Here is a 19411-nt window from a genome sequence, read left to right on the forward strand (position 1 = left end):
CATAATTTCTAATATATATATATATATATATATATATATATATATATATATATATAATGATTTTTGATGGCTCTGTTTTATTTTTTTACTTTAATAATATTAGTGACTTTAATATTATTAACAATAATGCTGAATAATATCAACCATTATGAATTAATATAGGAACACATTTCTAGTTTGTGCTGATAAAGTGGTACTTGAGCCTTACTGATGGGGCTTTAAGGGTACATTTTGAATTACCATTCAAAAGTTTGTGGTCATAAAGATGAAAAAAAAAATAATACTCTTATTCAGCAAGGATGCAATAAATTGGTGAAAAGTGACAGTAAAGACATTTATATTGTTAAAAAGCATTTCTTTCAATGCTGTTCTTTTGAACTTTCTATTCATCAAAGAATCCTGAAATAAACAGTTTTACAACAGTTTCCAAAAAAATATTAAGCAGCACATCAGTTTTCAACATTGATAATAATAATAAATGTTTTGATCAACAAATCAGCGTATTAGAATGATTTCTGAAGGATCAATACAGAAGACTGGAGTAATGGCTGACAGTTCAGCTTTCCCATCATAGGAATACATTACATTTAAAAAATATATTCAACTAGAAAACAGTTATTTAAAATTGTAATAATAGTTCAATTTAATATTTCATAATACATTTTAATGTATTTTTTATTATTAAAAAAGGCAAACTTGGTGTGCATAAGATACTACTTTCAAAAACATGAAAAAAATCTTACAGACCCTATTTTTGATAGTAAACATTAAGATAAACACCTTTTTTTTTACGTTTTATGAGGCAAATAACATGAATTGTAAAGCATTTTTTATTAGTCATGACTTTTACAAAGGATGACCATAATTTGAAATGGCAGTTTCAATGTAACAAAACATTATCTAGTTCAATCTTATTCTATGTTTTATATACAGTCATGTGAAAAAGAAAGGACGCCCTTCAGAATTTTATGGTTTTATGTATCAGAACATAATAAAAAATGATCTGGTCTATAGCAGGTTTTAAAATTAGGTAAATACAACCTCATATGAACAACAACACATGACATATTACACCGTGTCATTTATTTAACAAAAACAAAGGCAAAATGGAAAAGCCATGGGTGGAAAAACTAAGTACACCTTATGATTCAATTGCTTGTAGAAACGCCTTTTGCAGCAATAACTTATCAGTATCAGTCTCTCCCATCATTCAGGAGGAATTTTGGCCCGCTGTTTTTTACAACGTTGCTTCAGTTCATTGAGGTTTGTGGGCATCTGTTTATGCACAGCTCTTTTAAGGTCCTGCCACAACATTTCAATTGAGTTGAGGTCTGGACTTTGTCTGGGTCAGTGCAACACCTTGATTCTTTTCTTTTTCAGTCATTCATATTTGCTGGTGTGCTTGGGATCATTGCCCTGTTGCATGACACAATTCATATTTGCTGGTGTGCTTGGGATCATTGTCCTGTTGCATGACTCAATTTCGGTCAAACTTTAGCTGACGGACAGATGGCCTCATATTTGACTCTAGAATACTTTGGTATACAGAGGAGTTCATGGTAATCAAAGACGGCAAGATGCCCAGGTCCTGTATCTACACAACAGGCCCAAAATCCTCACCCCTCCATCAGCGTGATGGACAGTTGGCATGAGGTGTTTGTGCTGATATGCTGAGTTTAGTTTTCACCAAACGTGGCGCTGTGCATTATGGCCAAACATCTCCACTTTGGTCTCGTCTGTCCAAAGGACATTGTTCCAGAAGTCTTGAGGTTTGTTCAGATGCAACTTTGCAAACCTAAGCCGTGCTGCCATGTTCTTTTTAGAGAGAAGAAGCTTTCTCTTGGCAAACCTTCCAAACATGCCATACTTATCCTGTCTTTTTCTAATCGTACTGTCATGAACATTAACATTTAACATGTTATTGAGGCTTTTAGAGTCTGTGTAGTTTTGGGTGTTGTGTGATTTCTCTGAGAATTGCATGGTCTGACCTTGGGGTGAATTTACTGGGACGTCCACTCCTGGGAAGATTGGCAGTTGTCTTGAATGTTTTCCACTTGTGAATATTCTTCCTTAGTGTAGAATGATGGACTTTAAATTGTTTGGAAATGGATGTATAACCCTTTTCAGATTGATGGCAGCAACAATTCCTTGACTAAGATTGTTGATGTCTTTCCTCCTTGTCATTGTGTTAACACACACCTAAATGCTCCTGACCAGCAAACTGCCAAAACTTCTGCTTTTACAGAGTTGGTCACACTTCCTGATGATCAGTTAATCAAAGGCATTTGATTAGCAGCGTCTGACTGCTACTTACCCTGTTAATTCCTATTGAAGCAGGTGGGGTGTACTTAGTTTGTCACACATGGCTTTTCACACATTTTGGCCTAGTTTTTGTTAAATAAATAATGACACTGTGTAATGTTGTGTTGTTGTTCATCAGAGGTTTTAGTTACCTAATTTTAAGACCTGATTTTGAAGTTCATGTGCTGAATTGTTCTCAATGAAATACTTTTGTTGAGTTGTATAAATGGGTAGAGTGGGGAAAACTGCAGGGAATGAAGTCTCAGTACAGCTTCACCCCCATCAGTCAGGGCTTCTTTCAGAGACACTTATCTCCTTATCAGTGGAAATTGATTTGTGATGAATTTTAGTTTACTAATCACACAAATTATTTTTGTACCTAGGGAAAAAAATGCTAAATTATTTTTTTCAGATTATGATAATACTTTAACAACACATAATCTTTCACATCCAAAATGCTGATTTCAGGTCAAAACTAGGTTCATAGCTGAAGTTTAGGAGTGTAACGTTATTTAAACACTGCCAACAGTGAAATACTGATCAATAAGCATTTGGAGAATTTGATACAAAATATAAAATATTGCATTTTGAGTTTTTGACAAAACTATTCATAGATATTTAATATTAAAAATATGTATGATGTATAGAGTTAAATTAAACAGAACACTGGACAAGAACATTGATTGTACAATTTATTTTGTCATAAGCAATATAATTACTGTTCTTCACACGAGCAAATCTGACAATGAACATTTGGTTGAAGAACATTCATGCCTTAAAGTAATAAAGCAGTAACATATTAGGTACATGCATCTTTTCACAATTGCGAAGAACTCATAATGTCTATACTTCCCTTGAATGAGGAAGAAATGAACAATGCCACAGACATTTAAAATTCAATTAGTAATCAAAGACAGTGCAAGGTGCAATGCAAGACACCTTCAGAGAAGGTAAGAACTTGACTTTGAAAGTAAAGAATAGAAGTCAATCACTAACAGTGACAATATTCACCTGCCCTTTACAGGGGAAATTCCTCATTCATGTAAACACATGCAAACATTAAAAACAATCATTTGTGCTAGCAACACACAATAAAATCTTTCAAATGAAGAAATATTTCTCATAACAAGAGAAGCATTAGATGTGTTTCAGTCAATAGAAATCTAATTCAAAAGTTTTCAGTCAATGAAAGCAGCGTCGTCATCCTTTAGATGCAAGAGAGAAAAAACCCAATATGGGTGAAAGACATACAAGAGTTCAAACGTCTGAATCAGACTTTCACATTTCTGTGACCAAATATTTTGAACATTATTTTTCACGAATATAATAATCATTTTACACAGCAAATGATTCTGTACATTCTGATCAAATATTACTGGTCACACAGTTTCAATGAAACAGCAACTTTCTCTGAAAGCAGATTAAAGATCCTGCAGAAGCTGCAGAGGCGGAAATCAATTCCTACATTAGAATTACAGTCCATGCCAATCTCAGACTGGCATTATGAATTCTGTCTGATAAATCATACGGTCCTGGTGGCTCTACCAGGGTCTCCAGAGCGCCAGAGTTTCCTCTTTGCTGCTGCTTTTTGCGTCTGGTGAATGGAGCTGATGAGTGTTGTTCTCTGTGGACGGCTGCATGTGCAGGAAGTGCTTCAGAAGTCTTCTGTGGGACTGAGTCTGCACTGGACACTGAGACAGGAAGTTGACGGCCTCCTGCAAACATCTGGAGTGTCCGTCATGAGCTGCAGTGGAGCAGCCTGAGGGATTCTGGGAGCGTCTCAAGAAATCAAGCGTCATCTCCAGGATATCGGCTTTCTCCTGTCTGGAGTCAGGCTGTTGTTTTAGGAACTCTTGACCCAGAAGAGACTTGAGCTTCTCAATGCTGCTGTTGATACGTTCTCTGCGGATCTTCTCCACTATTGGCTTTCTCAGCTGAGGAAACATTAAGAACGTGCATTTAGAAACACTCATCCATCAGTCATATACTTCACATTTCATAAGAATACATGATTTAGAGGAGTCAGGTGTGAAATGTTGAATGCTTACCTTGTTTGTGAGTGGAAGTTGTTCTCTGCTGATGATTGATCCAGTGATTGTAGGAGCCATGGCTCTGTGTCTTGTGTTCAGTTCTCTGTTAGGATCAGATCTGAGCTGTGCTGAACTCCCTCTCCTCGCTCCTCTATTTATACTCCCAAATCTCCATATGAATGTGTGAGTCTGGAGTTCGCTGGAGGTTCTCACAGTCTGCAGCCAATGGGAGCGTTCAAAAGGCTCAGGGGGCAGAGGGCCGCCACATGCTAAATGACATGCTTATTGCTCTGGAAACAATGAGCACATCTCAAGGGAGCAGGTGGAGGGGTGGGTGTTGAGGATGGAGAGTGTGTGAGAAAGTGGAGACCCCTCGTTTAAAGCTTTGCTTGTTGTCTGACATTGGGGTCATGTATTGACAAAGCACGTGCCATTGTGCCATGAGTATCTTTTTAGTGTAATTTAGATGTCCCTTTTCAATATAAACCAGATGTATGTCGATACCCGGGGGCATTTAAGCAGGTTCCTGGGAGTACTTGAAAAGATTTAGATTTTTCCTTGCTAAATAATTCATATTATAATATAAAACAACATAACTCATAATTTCTAATATATATATATATATATATATATATATATATAATGATTTTTGATGACTCTGTTTTATTTTTTTACTTTAATAATATTAGTGACTTTAATATTATTAACAATAATGCTAAATAATATCAACCATTATGAATTAATATAGGAACACATTTCTAGTTTGTGGTGATAAAGTGGTACTTGAGCCTTACTGATGGGGCTTTAAGGGTATATTTTGAATTACCATTCAAAAGTTTGTGGTCATAAAGATGAAAAAAAAAATAATACTCTTATTCAGCAAGGATGCAATAAATTGGTGAAAAGTGACAGTAAAGACATTTATATTGTTAAAAAATTATTTCTTTCAATGCTGTTCTTTTGAACTTTCTATTCATCAAAGAATCCTGAAATAAACAGTTTTACAACAGTTTCCAAAAAATATTGAGCAGCACATCAGTTTTCAACATTGATAATAATAATAAATGTTTTGATCAACAAATAAGCATATTAGAATGATTTCTGAAGGATCAATATGTACAGAAGACTGGAGTAATGGCTGACAGTTCAGCTTTCCCATCATAGGAATACATTACATTTAAAAATATATTCAAATAGAAAACAGTTATTTAAAATTGTAATAATAGTTCAATTTAATATTTCATAATACATTTTACTGTATTTTTTATTATTAAAAAAGGCAAATTTGGTGTGCATAAGATACTACTTTCAAAAACATGAAAAAAATCTTACAGACCCTATTTTTGATAGTAAACATTAAGATAAACACCTTTTTTTTTTACGTTTTATGAGGCAAATAACATGAATTGTAAAGCATTTTTTATTAGTCATGACTTTTACAAAGGATGACCATAATTTGAAATGGCAGTTTCAATGTAACAAAACATTATCTAGTTCAATCTTATTCTATGTTTTATATACAGTCATGTGAAAAAGAAAGGACGCCCTTCAGAATTTTATGGTTTTATGTATCAGAACATAATAAAAAATGATCTGGTCTATAGCAGGTTTTAAAATTAGGTAAATACAACCTCATATGAACAACAACACATGACATATTACACCGTGTCATTTATTTAACAAAAACAAAGGTAAAATGGAAAAGCCATGGGTGGAAAAACTAAGTACACCTTATGATTCAATTGCTTGTAGAAACGCCTTTTGCAGCAATAACTTATCAGTATCAGTCTCTCCCATCATTCAGGAGGAATTTTGGCCCGCTGTTTTTTACAACGTTGCTTCAGTTCATTGAGGTTTGTGGGCATCTGTTTATGCACAGCTCTTTTAAGGTCCTGCCACAACATTTCAATTGAGTTGAGGTCTGGACTTTGTCTGGGTCAGTGCAACACCTTGATTCTTTTCTTTTTCAGTCATTCATATTTGCTGGTGTGCTTGGGATCATTGTCCTGTTGCATGACTCAATTTCGGTCAAACTTTAGCTGTCGGACAGATGGCCTCACAATTGACTCTAGAATACTTTGGTATACAGAGGAGTTCATGGTCATCAAAGACGGCAAGATGCCCAGGTCCTGTATCTGCAAAACAGGCCCAACATCCTCACCCCTCCATCAGCGTGATGGACAGTTGGCATGAGGTGTTTGTGCTGATATGCTGAGTTTAGTTTTCACCAAACGTGGCGCTGTGCATTATGGCCAAACATCTCCACTTTGGTCTCGTCTGTCCAAAAGACATTGTTCCAGAAGTCTTGAGGTTTGTTCAGATGCAACTTTGCAAACCTAAGCCGTGCTGCCATGTTCTTTTTAGAGAGAAGAAGCTTTCTCTTGGCAAACCTTCCAAACATGCCATACTTATCCTGTCTTTTCTAATCGTACTGTCATGAACATTAACATTTAACATGTTATTGAGGCTTTTAGAGTCTGTGTAGTTTTGGGTGTTGTGTGATTTCTCTGAGAATTGCATGGTCTGACCTTGGGGTGAATTTACTGCGACGTCCACTCCTGGGAAGATTGGCAGTTGTCTTGAATGTTTTCCACTTGTGAATATTCTTCCTTAGTGTAGAATGATGGACTTTAAATTGTTTGGAAATGGATGTATAACCCTTTTCAGATTGATGGCAGCAACAATTCCTTGACTAAGATTGTTTATGTCTTTCCTCCTTGTCATTGTGTTAACACACACCTAAATGCTCCTGACCAGCAAACTGCCAAAACTTCTGCTTTTACAGAGTTGGTCACACTTCCTGATGATCAGTTAATCAAAGGCATTTGATTAGCAGCGTCTGACTGCTACTTACCCTGTTAATTCCTATTGAAGCAGGTGGGGTGTACTTAGTTTGTCACACATGGCTTTTCACACATTTTGGCCTAGTTTTTGTTAAATAAATAATGACACTGTGTAATGTTGTGTTGTTGTTCATCAGAGGTTTTAGTTACCTAATTTTAAGACCTGATTTTGAAGTTCATGTGCTGAATTGTTCTCAATGAAATACTTTTGTTGAGTTGTATAAATGGGTAGAGTGGGGAAAACTGCAGGGAATGAAGTCTCAGTACAGCTTCACCCCCATCAGTCAGGGCTTCTTTCAGAGACACTTATCTCCTTATCAGTGGAAATTGATTTGTGATGAATTTTGGTTTACTAATCACACAAAAACTTGTTTTTGTGTAATACTCTACTGTACCTGCATGGGGAAAAAAATGATAAATTATTTTTTTCAGATTATGATAATATTTTAACAACACATTTAATATTAAAAATATGTATGATCTATAGAGTTAAATTAAACAGAACACTGGACAAGAACATTGATTGTACAATTTATTTTGTCATAAGCAATATAATTACTGTTCTTCACACGACCAAATCTGACAATGAACATTTGGTTGAAGAACATTCATGCCTTAAAGTAATAAAGCAGTAACATATTAGGTACATGCATCTTTTCACAATTGCGAAGAACTCATAATGTCTATACTTCCCTTGAATGAGGAAGAAATGAACAATGCCACAGACATTTAAAATTCAATTAGTAATCAAAGACAGTGCAAGGTGCAATGCAAGACACCTTCAGAGAAGGTAAGAACTTGACTTTGAAAGTAAAGAATAGAAGTCAATCACTAACAGTGACAATATTCACCTGCCCTTTACAGGGGAAATTTCTCATTCATGTAAACACATGCAAACATTAAAAACAATCATTTGTGCTAGCAACACACAATAAAATCTTTCAAATGAAGAAATATTTCTCATATAACAAGAGAAGCATTAGATGTATTTCAGTCAATAGAAATCTAAATCAAAAGTTTTCAGTCAATGAAAGCAGCGTCGTCATCCTTTAGATGCAAGAGAGAAAAAACCCAATATGGGTGAAAGACATACAAGAGTTCAAACGTCTGAATCAGACTTTCACATTTCTGTGACCAAATATTTTGAATCTTATTTTTCACGAATATAATAATCATTTTACACAGCAAATGATTCTGTACATTCTGATCAAATATTACTGGTCACACAGTTTCAATAAAACAGCAACTTTCTCTGAAAGCAGATTAAAGATCCTGCAGAAGCTGCAGAGGCGGAAATCAATTCCTACATTAGAAGTACAGTCCATGCCAATCTCAGACTGGCATTATGAATTCTGTCTGATAAATTATACGGTCCTGGTGGCTCTACCAGGGTCTCCAGAGCGCTAGAGTTTCCTCTTTGCTGCTGCTCTTTGCGTCTGGTGAATGGAGCTGATGAGTGTTGTTCTCTGTGGACGGCTGCATGTGCAGGAAGTGCTTCAGAAGTCTTCTGTGGGACTGAGTCTGCACTGGACACTGAGACAGGAAGTTGACGGCCTCCTGCACACATCTGGAGTGTCCGTCATGAGCTGCAGTGGAGCAGCCTGAGGGATTCTGGGAGCGTCTCAAGAAATCAAGCGTCATCTCCAGGATATCGGCTTTCTCCTGTCTGGAGTCAGGCTGTTGCTTTAGGAACTCTTGACCCAGAAGAGACTTGAGCTTCTCAATGCTGCTGTTGATACGTTCTCTGCGGATCTTCTCCACTATTGGCTTTCTCAGCTGAGGAAACATTAAGAACGTGCATTTAGAAACACTCATCCATCAGTCATATAGTTCACATTTCATAAGAATACATGATTTAGAGGAGTCAGGTGTGAAATGTTGAATGCTAACCTTGTTTGTGAGTGGAAGTTGTTCTCTGCTGATGATTGATCCAGTGATTGTAGGAGCCATGGCTCTGTGTCTTGTGTTCAGTTCTCTGTTAGGATCAGATCTGAGCTGTGCTGAACTCCCTCTCCTCGCTCCTCTATTTATACTCCCAAATCTCCATATGAATGTGTGAGTCTGGAGTTTGCTGGAGGTTCTCACAGTCTGCAGCCAATGGGAACGTTCAAAAGGCTCAATGGGGCAGAGGGCCGCCACATGCTCAGTGAGGCATTTATTGTACAGGAAACAATGAACTTCTCTGACAGGCAGGTGGAGAGGAATGTATTACAGGGAGGAAGTTTGTGAGAAAGTGGAAACCCCTTTTGAAGCATAATCTGATTCTTAAAAACCTGTAAAAGAGCATGCGCCATTATTAATAAACACACGTCTAAGACCACTAGCAAATGCTTTTATGTAGCTTTTTAATTAAACTGATTTTTATTAATTCCAAATTATTTGGATGATGAGCAATAATGAGAAATGTCATCATGCAATTTGATTAGTGACCTATTAAGCGCTAATCAATATTTTGGTTAAAAAAATATTTAAACGATGTTTTAAAAATAATTCTAAAATCTTTTGTTTGTTTGCAAGTATAGTTGAAAAATATGCAAGAGACCTTATTGTGTGGTTTCAGATGTCATAATCCTCCTATAATAACTGATTAATAAATTTCAAGTATTCAAAAAGCATGTAGAATGTTTTGCTCAACAGCTTCTGGTTTAATTCTGGTTTAAACAACCATATTACAATTTTGTAACATGACAGGTAATCAGCCTTTAAAAAAAACATTCATATGTCCAGAAAAAAAACAAAAAAAAAAACAGGACAGCAATTTGATCGTAAGGGCCACAGGTTGGGAGTTCAGATGTCCTCTATAACAATGAAGTCTTGAAGGTGATGTAGTGCAGGACTGGGACTGCACTTTCCACAACTTTCCCACACTCTGTCCATTCATCAGAGATGAATAGAAGTGTGCCTTACTGCAGGCAATTAGGCATGTTGTCAAGGGGCTCTATAGAAACCTCACAGGGGTGTTTATGACACCGTTCCTAATTGAGACTGGCATATGTTTGCTTGTTTTTCCTACTAAAGAGTTAAAGTGTAAAACTATAATTTTCCAAATATATTTGTGATTTTATAATTAAAGAAAATAATATTTTATTCAATAGTTGCTTATTTATTGGCTTGAGTATGAATTTCATACTCTTTATATTAGACATTTTGAATCTTTATTATGAGTTATGTTTAATATTTCTCTAAATTATTCTAAAATAAGGTAGAAATGTATTCCTAGATTGTGAGATTGTTTTGAGCTCATTTTCTTTCAATGTAGGTCTTTTATATAAACAGCAAATGCTTTTGTGAGCAATTAATCCTAATGTGAGCAACAGTGCTGCACTTTCTCACACACTGTCCCACCCCTCCACCTGCTCCCCAGAGCTGTGCTCATTGTTTTGGAGCAATAAGGGCTTCAGTCGCCATGTGTCAGCCTGAACGTTCCCATTGGCTGCAGACTGTGAGAACCTCCAGCAACCTCCAGACTCACACATTCATATGGAGATTTGGGAGTATAAATAGAGGAGCGAGGAGAGGGAGTTCAGCACAGCTCAGATCTGATCCTAACAGAGAACTGAACACAAGACACAGAGCCATGGCTCCTACAATCACTGGATCAATCATCAGCAGAGAACAACTTCCACTCACAAACAAGGTAAACATTCAACATTTCACACCTGACTCCTCTAAATCATGTATTCTTATGAAATGTGAACTATATGACTGATGGATGAGTGTTTCTAAATGCACGTTCTTAATGTTTCCTCAGCTGAGAAAGCCAATAGTGGAGAAGATCCGCAGAGAACGTATCAACAGCAGCATTGACGACTGCAGCTCATGACGGACACTCCAGATGTGTGCAGGAGGCCGTCAACTTCCTGTCTCAGTGTCCAGTGCAGACTCAGTCCCACAGAAGACTTCTGAAGCACTTCCTGCACATGCAGCCGTCCACAGAGAACAACACTCATCAGCTCCATTCACCAGACGCAAAGAGCAGCAGCAAAGAGGAAACTCTAGCGCTCTGGAGACCCTGGTAGAGCCACCAGGACCGTATGATTTATCAGACAGAATTCATAATGCCAGTCTGAGATTGGCATGGACTGTAATTCTAATGTAGGAATTGATTTCCGCCTCTGCAGCTTCTGCAGGATCTTTAATCTGCTTTCAGAGAAAGTTGCTGTTTTATTGAAACTGTGTGACCAGTAATATTTGATCAGAATGTACAGAATCATTTGCTGTGTAAAATGATTATTATATTCGTGAAAAATAATGTTCAAAATATTTGGTCACAGAAATGTGAAAGTCTGATTCAGACGTTTGAACTCTTGTATGTCTTTCACCCATATTGGGTTTTTTCTCTCTTGCATCTAAAGGATGACGACGCTGCTTTCATTGACTGAAAACTTTTGATTTAGATTTCTATTGACTGAAATACATCTAATGCTTCTCTTGTTATATGAGAAATATTTCTTCATTTGAAAGATTTTATTGTGTGTTGCTAGCACAAATGATTGTTTTTAATGTTTGCATGTGTTTACATGAATGAGGAATTTCCCCTGTAAAGGGCAGGTGAATATTGTCACTGTTAGTGATTGACTTCTATTCTTTACAGTCAAAGTCAAGTTCAATTTACCTTCTCTGAAGGTGTCTTCTGTGCATTACTTCATATTGAAGTTCAACTTGAAAATAAATGTTAAAAATATAATCTGTACAATATGTTTTGAATGTTTTCTTCGTCAATCAAATTAACTAAATAAATCACAGCACATTTGCACACTATGACAATCCCTCCAGAAAAACGTGATTATGCGATCGCATAATTCAATGCATAATCATCAAAAGTCTGCATATTTATGCGGGGGCCGCATCTTTTCACATACGCCACACTTTCACCGCATAAATTGCCGATTTCAATGCAAAATATGCGGGTCTTGCATGATTACATAATCCCAGCATTTTCGTCACAGATAGCCTATCTTAGCAGAAAGTTGAAAAATGTTGCGTTTACTTCACACAAGAGCAGCCATTTTCCCCTGTTAACATGGGAACGTTATGAAGTTACGTAATTACGCGACATGAACATCATCGAAAAGATGTAAAAAAAATTGTTTTATTTATACATTTTTACAGATATTGTAGCATATTCCTTTAGTAAAGCTACAGAACTTGTTTGACTCATCAATGTTTTGTAAGTTTGAGCCATTTGTTTATTAAGATCTGAAATAAAAAAAGATGAGAACTTAAATATTCCCAGCACTTTCTGTGATGTAGTATGCTTGCTTATCAAATGGAATTAATAAGAAATGACTCTTTACATTAAGGTAGTAGCCTAGTGAGAACAGGGTGTTGGGGGAATCACTTTTTTTTCTCTTTTTCATCAAACTGCAGTTTTTGCAAGTTCCCGCAATTTTTGCAAGTTCCCGCAATTTCATTGCATAAAATTGCATAAATATCCCGCACATTCCATCGCATTTTTTAAGAAAACGTGCCGCATAATCAAGGATTTTTGCCCGCAACAATCACAAAAAAACGCATATTTCTGGAAGGACTGCTATGAAGATTTTTTAATTGATGTTTAATCAGTCTGCACGTCATGGTTCTTTGTTTGCTATCTATAATAATGATCTCTTTTAAACTTAAAATGTAATTTAATTCTTTCATTGAGATCTTCAGCAGTAAAGTTCTTTACAAGTCAAATTAAATCACAGCTCTCAATAAGTTTGAATTATTAAAGTTTGATTGTACCCTCTTTTTACATCTGAAGTAATACATACACATAACCTCTTATCTCTGCTTGGAGAAATTCAGGGGCCTATTCCATGAAGCCGGTTTAGGTGGCAAGCCCGATATGTTTCAGTTTAGTTTGCGCTAACAATGTGTTTTAGGCACCATGAAAGTAGTTTGGCTTTTTAGCAGTGTTCAGCGCCATAGTAACTCACGCGCCACGGCTGACCAGGGGCCTATGCTATATTACAGTTGACAGTTGTTACAACAGTGTAAATGTTTTTTTTTTTTCAAATTTGTAAATAAAACAAAGATTATTTAATTATATTTTACAAGTGAATGCCATTTCAGTATTTCTATACAAAAACTCATGTTTAATTCAATGCGTTGCTTGTCATTTCATTTTAATTATTTGTGAAATTTACTAGCAACTGCCTAGTGAAAATTGTTTCAAAGAAAATCCAACAACAATTTTTTTTCAGTGTAGTTAAGTATGACTTGAATGAATTGCAAACTAGACCTGCAGAGAAATTATGAACTTTCTTATGAATCTGAATTGAAAATGCATAATCTATAAGTATATTTACAGGTATAGGTATGTGAATCACCATGAAATATTTGAATTTGTGCAAAAGTGCTGTGATTTATGTTGTGTGCTAATTTGATGGACAAGGAATTCAGTGAAAACAGCAGATATAGGCAGAAAATATATTCAAATTTATTTTCAAGTTATACTTCAATATGAAGTAATGCACAGAAGACACCTTCAGAGAAGGTAAATTGAACTTGACTTTGACTGTAAAGAATAGAAGTCAATCACTAACAGTGACAATATTCACCTGCCCTTTACAGGGGAAATTCCTCATTCATGTAAACACATGCAAACATTAAAAACAATCATTTGTGCTAGCAACACACATTAAAATCTTTCAAATGAAGAAATATTTCTCATATAACAAGAGAAGCATTAGATGTATTTCAGTCAATAGAAATCTAAATCAAAAGTTTTCAGTCAATGAAAGCAGCGTCGTCATCCTTCAGATGCAAGAGAGAAAAAACCCAATATGGGTGAAAGACATACAAGAGTTCAAACGTCTGAATCAGACTTTCACATTTCTGTGACCAAATATTTTGAATCTTATTTTTCACGAATATAATAATCATTTTACACAGCAAATGATTCTGTACATTCTGATCAAATATTACTGGTCACACAGTTTCAATAAAACAGCAACTTTCTCTGAAAGCAGATTAAAGATCCTGCAGAAGCTGCAGAGGCGGAAATCAATTCCTACATTAGAATTACAGTCCATGCCAATCTCAGACTGGCATTATGAATTCTGTCTGATAAATCATACGGTCCTGGTGGCTCTACCAGGGTCTCCAGAGCGCTAGAGTTTCCTCTTTGCTGCTGCTCTTTGCGTCTGGTGAATGGAGCTGATGAGTGTTGTTCTCTGTGGACGGCTGCATGTGCAGGAAGTGCTTCAGAAGTCTTCTGTGGGACTGAGTCTGCACTGGACACTGAGACAGGAAGTTGACGGCCTCCTGCACACATCTGGAGTGTCCGTCATGAGCTGCAGTGGAGCAGCCTGAGGGATTCTGGGAGCGTCTCAAGAAACCAAGCGTCATCTCCAGGATATCGGCTTTCTCCTGTCTGGAGTCGGGCTGTTGTTTTAGGAACTCTTGACCCAGAAGAGACTTGAGCTTCTCAATGCTGCTGTTGATACGTTCTCTGCGGATCTTCTCCACTATTGGCTTTCTCAGCTGAGGAAACATTAAGAACGTGCATTTAGAAACACTTATCCATCAGTCATATACTTCACATTTCATAAGAATACATGATTTAGAGGAGTCAGGTGTGAAATGTTGAATGCTTACCTTGTTTGTGAGTGGAAGTTGTTCTCTGCTGATGATTGATCCAGTGATTGTAGGAGCCATGGCTCTGTGTCTTGTGTTCAGTTCTCTGTTAGGATCAGATCTGAGCTGTGCTGAACTCCCTCTCCTCGCTCCTCTATTTATACTCCCAAATCTCCATATGAATGTGTGAGTCTGGAGTTTGCTGGAGGTTCTCACAGTCTGCAGCCAATGGGAGCGTTCAGGCTGACACATGGCGACTGAAGCCCTTATTGCTCCAAAACAATGAGCACAGCTCTGGGGAGCAGGTGGAGGGGGATTTCAGAAGGATGAGGATTGATTCAGCTAGTGGCCTGTGAATGTGGAAAATTTGTGACCTCGTAATATGATCTAAGTGACTGCAAGTCGCTTTGGCCTTTAAAGAACAGTTTTTTGTCCTGTTGTTGTCTCTTGAGAGTTAGACATGAGACGCATGGTTCATACTAGGGTTGGGCGATGTCTACCAATTTGATATCAGACGATGTCTACAGTGAAACATCGCGATGGACGATGAGGGGGAGGGGGGGGGGTAACATTCTTATTTTCCACTAGATATTTTCCTCTATATCTCATCAGTAATTTCGATTTCGGCAAACTCTGCAGCAGCTGAGCACTAGGATCGAATGTACAGTGACGTGACATCACTGCGAGATTCAAACTGTGCTTTCGCGCTATGGACGGTGCTGAGCCAAAGACGGACGCGCTCAGTGCTTGTCATAGGCTAACGTTATATCACAACTGTTCAGTGTTTTTAACCACATAATGTTTATTTTAGGTTTCAGACATTTAAATACATATAATTTATAGCAAAACAATACATTTATAGTTTGTAAAATACAATGGTGTCTATGGAAGCAGCAATAACAAACCATTCAAATATATTTGCCGACGGTTTTTATTCATATCAGACACACAGTGTAAATAACTATAAACTCAACTCTATTTTTCGAGATGCCGGCTAAACATCGTGATGTCTGTCAGCCATCATGATCGGCCCAACCCTAGTTCATACAGTATGTTATCCAATATATTGAGAGGAAAAGGATACCTCTGTGGCACACACACACACACACACATATATATATATATATATATATATATATATATATATATATAACATTTTATTTTTATATGACATATCCTGCATAAAAACAACAAATAAACAAAACAAACTCTCTCTCTCTCTCTCTATATATATATATATATATATATATAGTTTTATATACAGTATATATATATATATATATATATATAGTATACAAACACATAGGCTACTTATACATAGGAATTGATTTCCATTGCTTCTGCAGGATCTTTTAATTTGCTTTCAGAGAAAGTTTGTATATTGGTTTGCAAAGTGAAGAGCAAATGAAGTGTGCAGTTTCTCTCCCAGCTCTATGAGGTCTGAGCAGCACACTTCTGTCTTGGCACACTCTCCTCACACATACTTAAAACACTTACAGCTGTCTGGCCTGCTGTCTGCTTTCTGCTGGACGACTATCTCACACTTCGCTCTCAGCATTGAGAACCTGGGAGCGCTGGTGCACCACGGCTTCCCACACTTATTCAATAATGACGCTGATCCGACTGATAAAAGAAAGCGTGGCTCATTACACAATGTCAGAATGACCCAGCGCTGTTCTCACAGCACCCCCGGGCAGACAGGCTCGCCATCTGGAGGCATCATTCAATTACCAGCCTTAAACAACAGCGTCCCAGCTCTAGTGTGTGCTGCAACATCATCTGCTCATTCAAACACATTTTCAGACAAAAATGTGTCGTAATGTAGAAATGTATTTACAACACTTTCATGCTTTTATTACTTTTAAAACATCTTAAACTTTTGTGTATGAGCAAAATAACCCATCACTGTATATTTAATAAATATTTATATACATAAATAGGTAGGCTATGTTAAAAAATTAATTAATAAAAATAGGAATTCCTGTTTAATTGTAAATTAAATAAACAATTAAAATAATATATAAATAGATGTATGTAAAATGTCTACATATTACTCTCTTTGTTATCACCTGCTTGTTTTTATAGCTATGAGCAAAAATAATCCATAATATTTGATAAATATTCATACTAATAAATATGTATATTAATACATAAAATAGGAATATATTTAAGTTTAATGTGTATTTAATAAATACATACGTAAATAAATAAATGTTTAATGGCTGAACATTAATCTCCTTGGTATCAACTTTTAAAATCCATAATTTTACATTGATTACATATTTTTATTATTAAATATGAATATTAAATAATAAATAAATAAAATAGGAATATATTGATGTTTAATGTGTATTTAATACATTCAAATGTAAATAAATAATATATAGAGATACATTTATCTTAAATATAAACTTTAATCTCTTTATCAACTTTTAAGCTGAGCTCCGCTTGTTTTAGATATGTAAACAAAAAAGATGTTTGATGTGTATTTAATAAATAAAAAAATATATATAAATCGGTAATATCTAAATGCTAATCTCTTTGTTATCAACTTTTAAGTTGAGATTTGCTTGTTTTAGAGCTATAAAAAAATCCACCATTGTATATTAAATATTTATACAAGTATGAATATTAAATAATAAATAAATTAAAAATAAATTGATGTTTGATGTGTGCAATAAATAAACAAGTTGAAGTGAAATGTCTAAACATTAATCTCTTTGCAATCAACTTTTAGGCTGACCCTGCTCTTGGACAGATGTTTCAGTGCACATTCCCACCACATATTATTGGCTGACAACATGAATGAGGTCAATGCTTATTCAGAGTCTCAAAACTGCTCTTTTAGCAATATCTCAATCCTTGACTGACAGACAAAATAAAACAAGAGTTCCCTCCCACCTGCTCATTTGGTTCTCAGGGGCTTGGCATTATTTATTTAAACAATCCGCCCTTGCACTATTGTCAAACTGCAGTTTCCTGATTGGTTAAAAAGTGTGAGAACTTACATCTCATTAAATTCAGCCAGGCTGTGTATAAATTCAAGCCAGTGGGAAGAGAAAAGTCAATAGATATCACATCTCGACAATAAACATTCAGAAACGACAGCCCTTCACCATGAGAGATCTGCAGAAAGCGTAAGTAAACAGCCATGAGTCATGATATGATGTTATTAATAAACGTCTGTGACAGTTATAATCAAGTTTCTAGACTGAATGTAAATGTTTCCTTATCTTGTAGGTGTAAAATGATGAGTCTGGAGAGGAAATGCTCAGATGGTGTAGAGCAGATGATGGGTGTTCTGGGGCAGCGGATACACAACGGTGTCTCTCCCACCGACCTTTGGGAAAAAACGCTCTCTTTCTTCACCCCAAAGAAGACCTTGCTCTTCCACAATGGATACTCCAAGTATTCGAGGGAGACACTTCGCTTATTCCCAGACTCAGCAGAAGATGTGGCTCCTCTGTGTATTCAGTGACAAGAACCAGTGCCATGAAAGAGATGGAGCTGCATTTACCAAATCTTGGTCTGCCAGAAGTGTTGAACTGAACTCACCCTGTCTACTTGAAATGGAAGCATTATTCTACTATCTTATTTTATTTTTTCCCAGCATCATAATGCAGAAAAGTCTTTTGTAAAGACAAAATTTAAATCAAAATGAACGCTGAGGAGAATTTTTTATTGGTCCAGAAATGGATCTTATGTTGAGATTTGTTGTAATATCAACTATTGCAGGTAATTGCTTTGATGCAATATTCAGCGAAAAATCTACATTCAGAATTGAAGAATGATCAACTAAAAGTATATTCCTTAATTAAAAGGAATGTTTTGTATGCTGTTTATGCAAGATATTGTGTTAGTCTTGATTACTTAAGAGTGATCAAATAAAAAAAGATGATTTAATGAGACAGAAAGATTTTTTTAATGAAAATAAAAAAAAATTTCTTTATAAATCCATTTCATGTGTATTACTTGCATCCTTTTCAGCTTTTAGACTATTTTCACATGGTAACACTTTACAATAAGGTTTCATTTGTTAATAGATAATTACATTTATTAACATGAACTACACTGTAAAAAGTGACCAGTTGACTTAACTCAAAAAGTATTAAACTGCATGCATAATTAAAAAAGAATGAGTTATGTGCACTTGACAATTCCATATAACTTATTTTTTTCAATTACGCATGAAGTTTAATACTTAATTTTAAGGCAACATGTTTCCTCACTTTTTTAAATTAAGTCAACTAATCAGCTAACAATAGGCTACTGTTATTCTCAACATTTTTAAGACCAAGAGTTGTAGGCTATCTGTTCACATTTGTTAATGGACCTAAAGATGAACATTTACATTTTTATGAACTAACAAAGGTTAATAAAATGCTTATAAATAAGTGCTACCATTCACACAAATATTATTTTATCACACAAGATATTATTGAGGGGCACAATCCACAAGGAATAACTTCTGAAGTATAAGAGTGTGTTTAGTTTTTACTTGCCATATTTAGTAGTCATGTAACCCACATGACTACTAAATATGGCAAGTAAAAACTAAAAAAAAAGTCTCTCAATGAGTGTCAAAATATATGCCTACAGTAGCAGGACATAAGCTGTTCTGTACTGCTCTCTTGAGGTCCCTAAGCGTCACTACAATGACATTATAAGCGGGGC

The 19411-nt window shown here is 35.8% G+C and overlaps 3 protein-coding genes and 1 long non-coding RNA gene across 4 annotated transcripts; 1 reads left to right on the forward strand and 3 right to left on the reverse strand.

The window, feature by feature from the left end:
• Positions 1-2980: 2980 nt before the first annotated feature.
• On the reverse strand, positions 2981-4455 carry LOC143722620 (transcription factor HES-5-like). Its single transcript, XM_077214021.1, has 2 exons — positions 4350-4455; positions 2981-4235 (listed from the first exon to the last, which is right to left on the reverse strand). Exons 1-2 carry the CDS (start codon positions 4407-4409, stop codon positions 3843-3845), a joined length of 453 nt encoding a protein of 150 aa, XP_077070136.1. The 5' UTR covers positions 4410-4455; the 3' UTR covers positions 2981-3842.
• A 3238-nt stretch (positions 4456-7693) lies between these two features.
• LOC143722621 (transcription factor HES-5-like) lies at positions 7694-9170 on the reverse strand. The gene is made up of 2 exons (XM_077214022.1): positions 9065-9170; positions 7694-8950 (listed from the first exon to the last, which is right to left on the reverse strand). The coding sequence occupies exons 1-2, from the start codon at positions 9122-9124 to the stop codon at positions 8558-8560; spliced, it is 453 nt and encodes a 150-aa protein (XP_077070137.1). The 5' UTR covers positions 9125-9170; the 3' UTR covers positions 7694-8557.
• A 1529-nt stretch (positions 9171-10699) lies between these two features.
• Positions 10700-11867, forward strand: LOC143722622 (uncharacterized). The gene is made up of 2 exons (XR_013196947.1): positions 10700-10811; positions 10926-11867. It is a non-coding gene; the product is annotated as an uncharacterized LOC143722622 (long non-coding RNA).
• A 1709-nt stretch (positions 11868-13576) lies between these two features.
• On the reverse strand, positions 13577-14989 carry LOC143722623 (transcription factor HES-5-like). The gene is made up of 2 exons (XM_077214024.1): positions 14759-14989; positions 13577-14644 (listed from the first exon to the last, which is right to left on the reverse strand). The coding sequence occupies exons 1-2, from the start codon at positions 14987-14989 to the stop codon at positions 14252-14254; spliced, it is 624 nt and encodes a 207-aa protein (XP_077070139.1). The 3' UTR covers positions 13577-14251.
• Positions 14990-19411: the final 4422 nt, after the last annotated feature.

This window comes from Siphateles boraxobius, unplaced genomic scaffold, assembly GCF_051911475.1.
Source record: "Siphateles boraxobius isolate OS27281-9 unplaced genomic scaffold, OSU_SipBor_1 68, whole genome shotgun sequence".
Taxonomy (NCBI): Eukaryota; Metazoa; Chordata; class Actinopteri; order Cypriniformes; family Leuciscidae; genus Siphateles; species Siphateles boraxobius.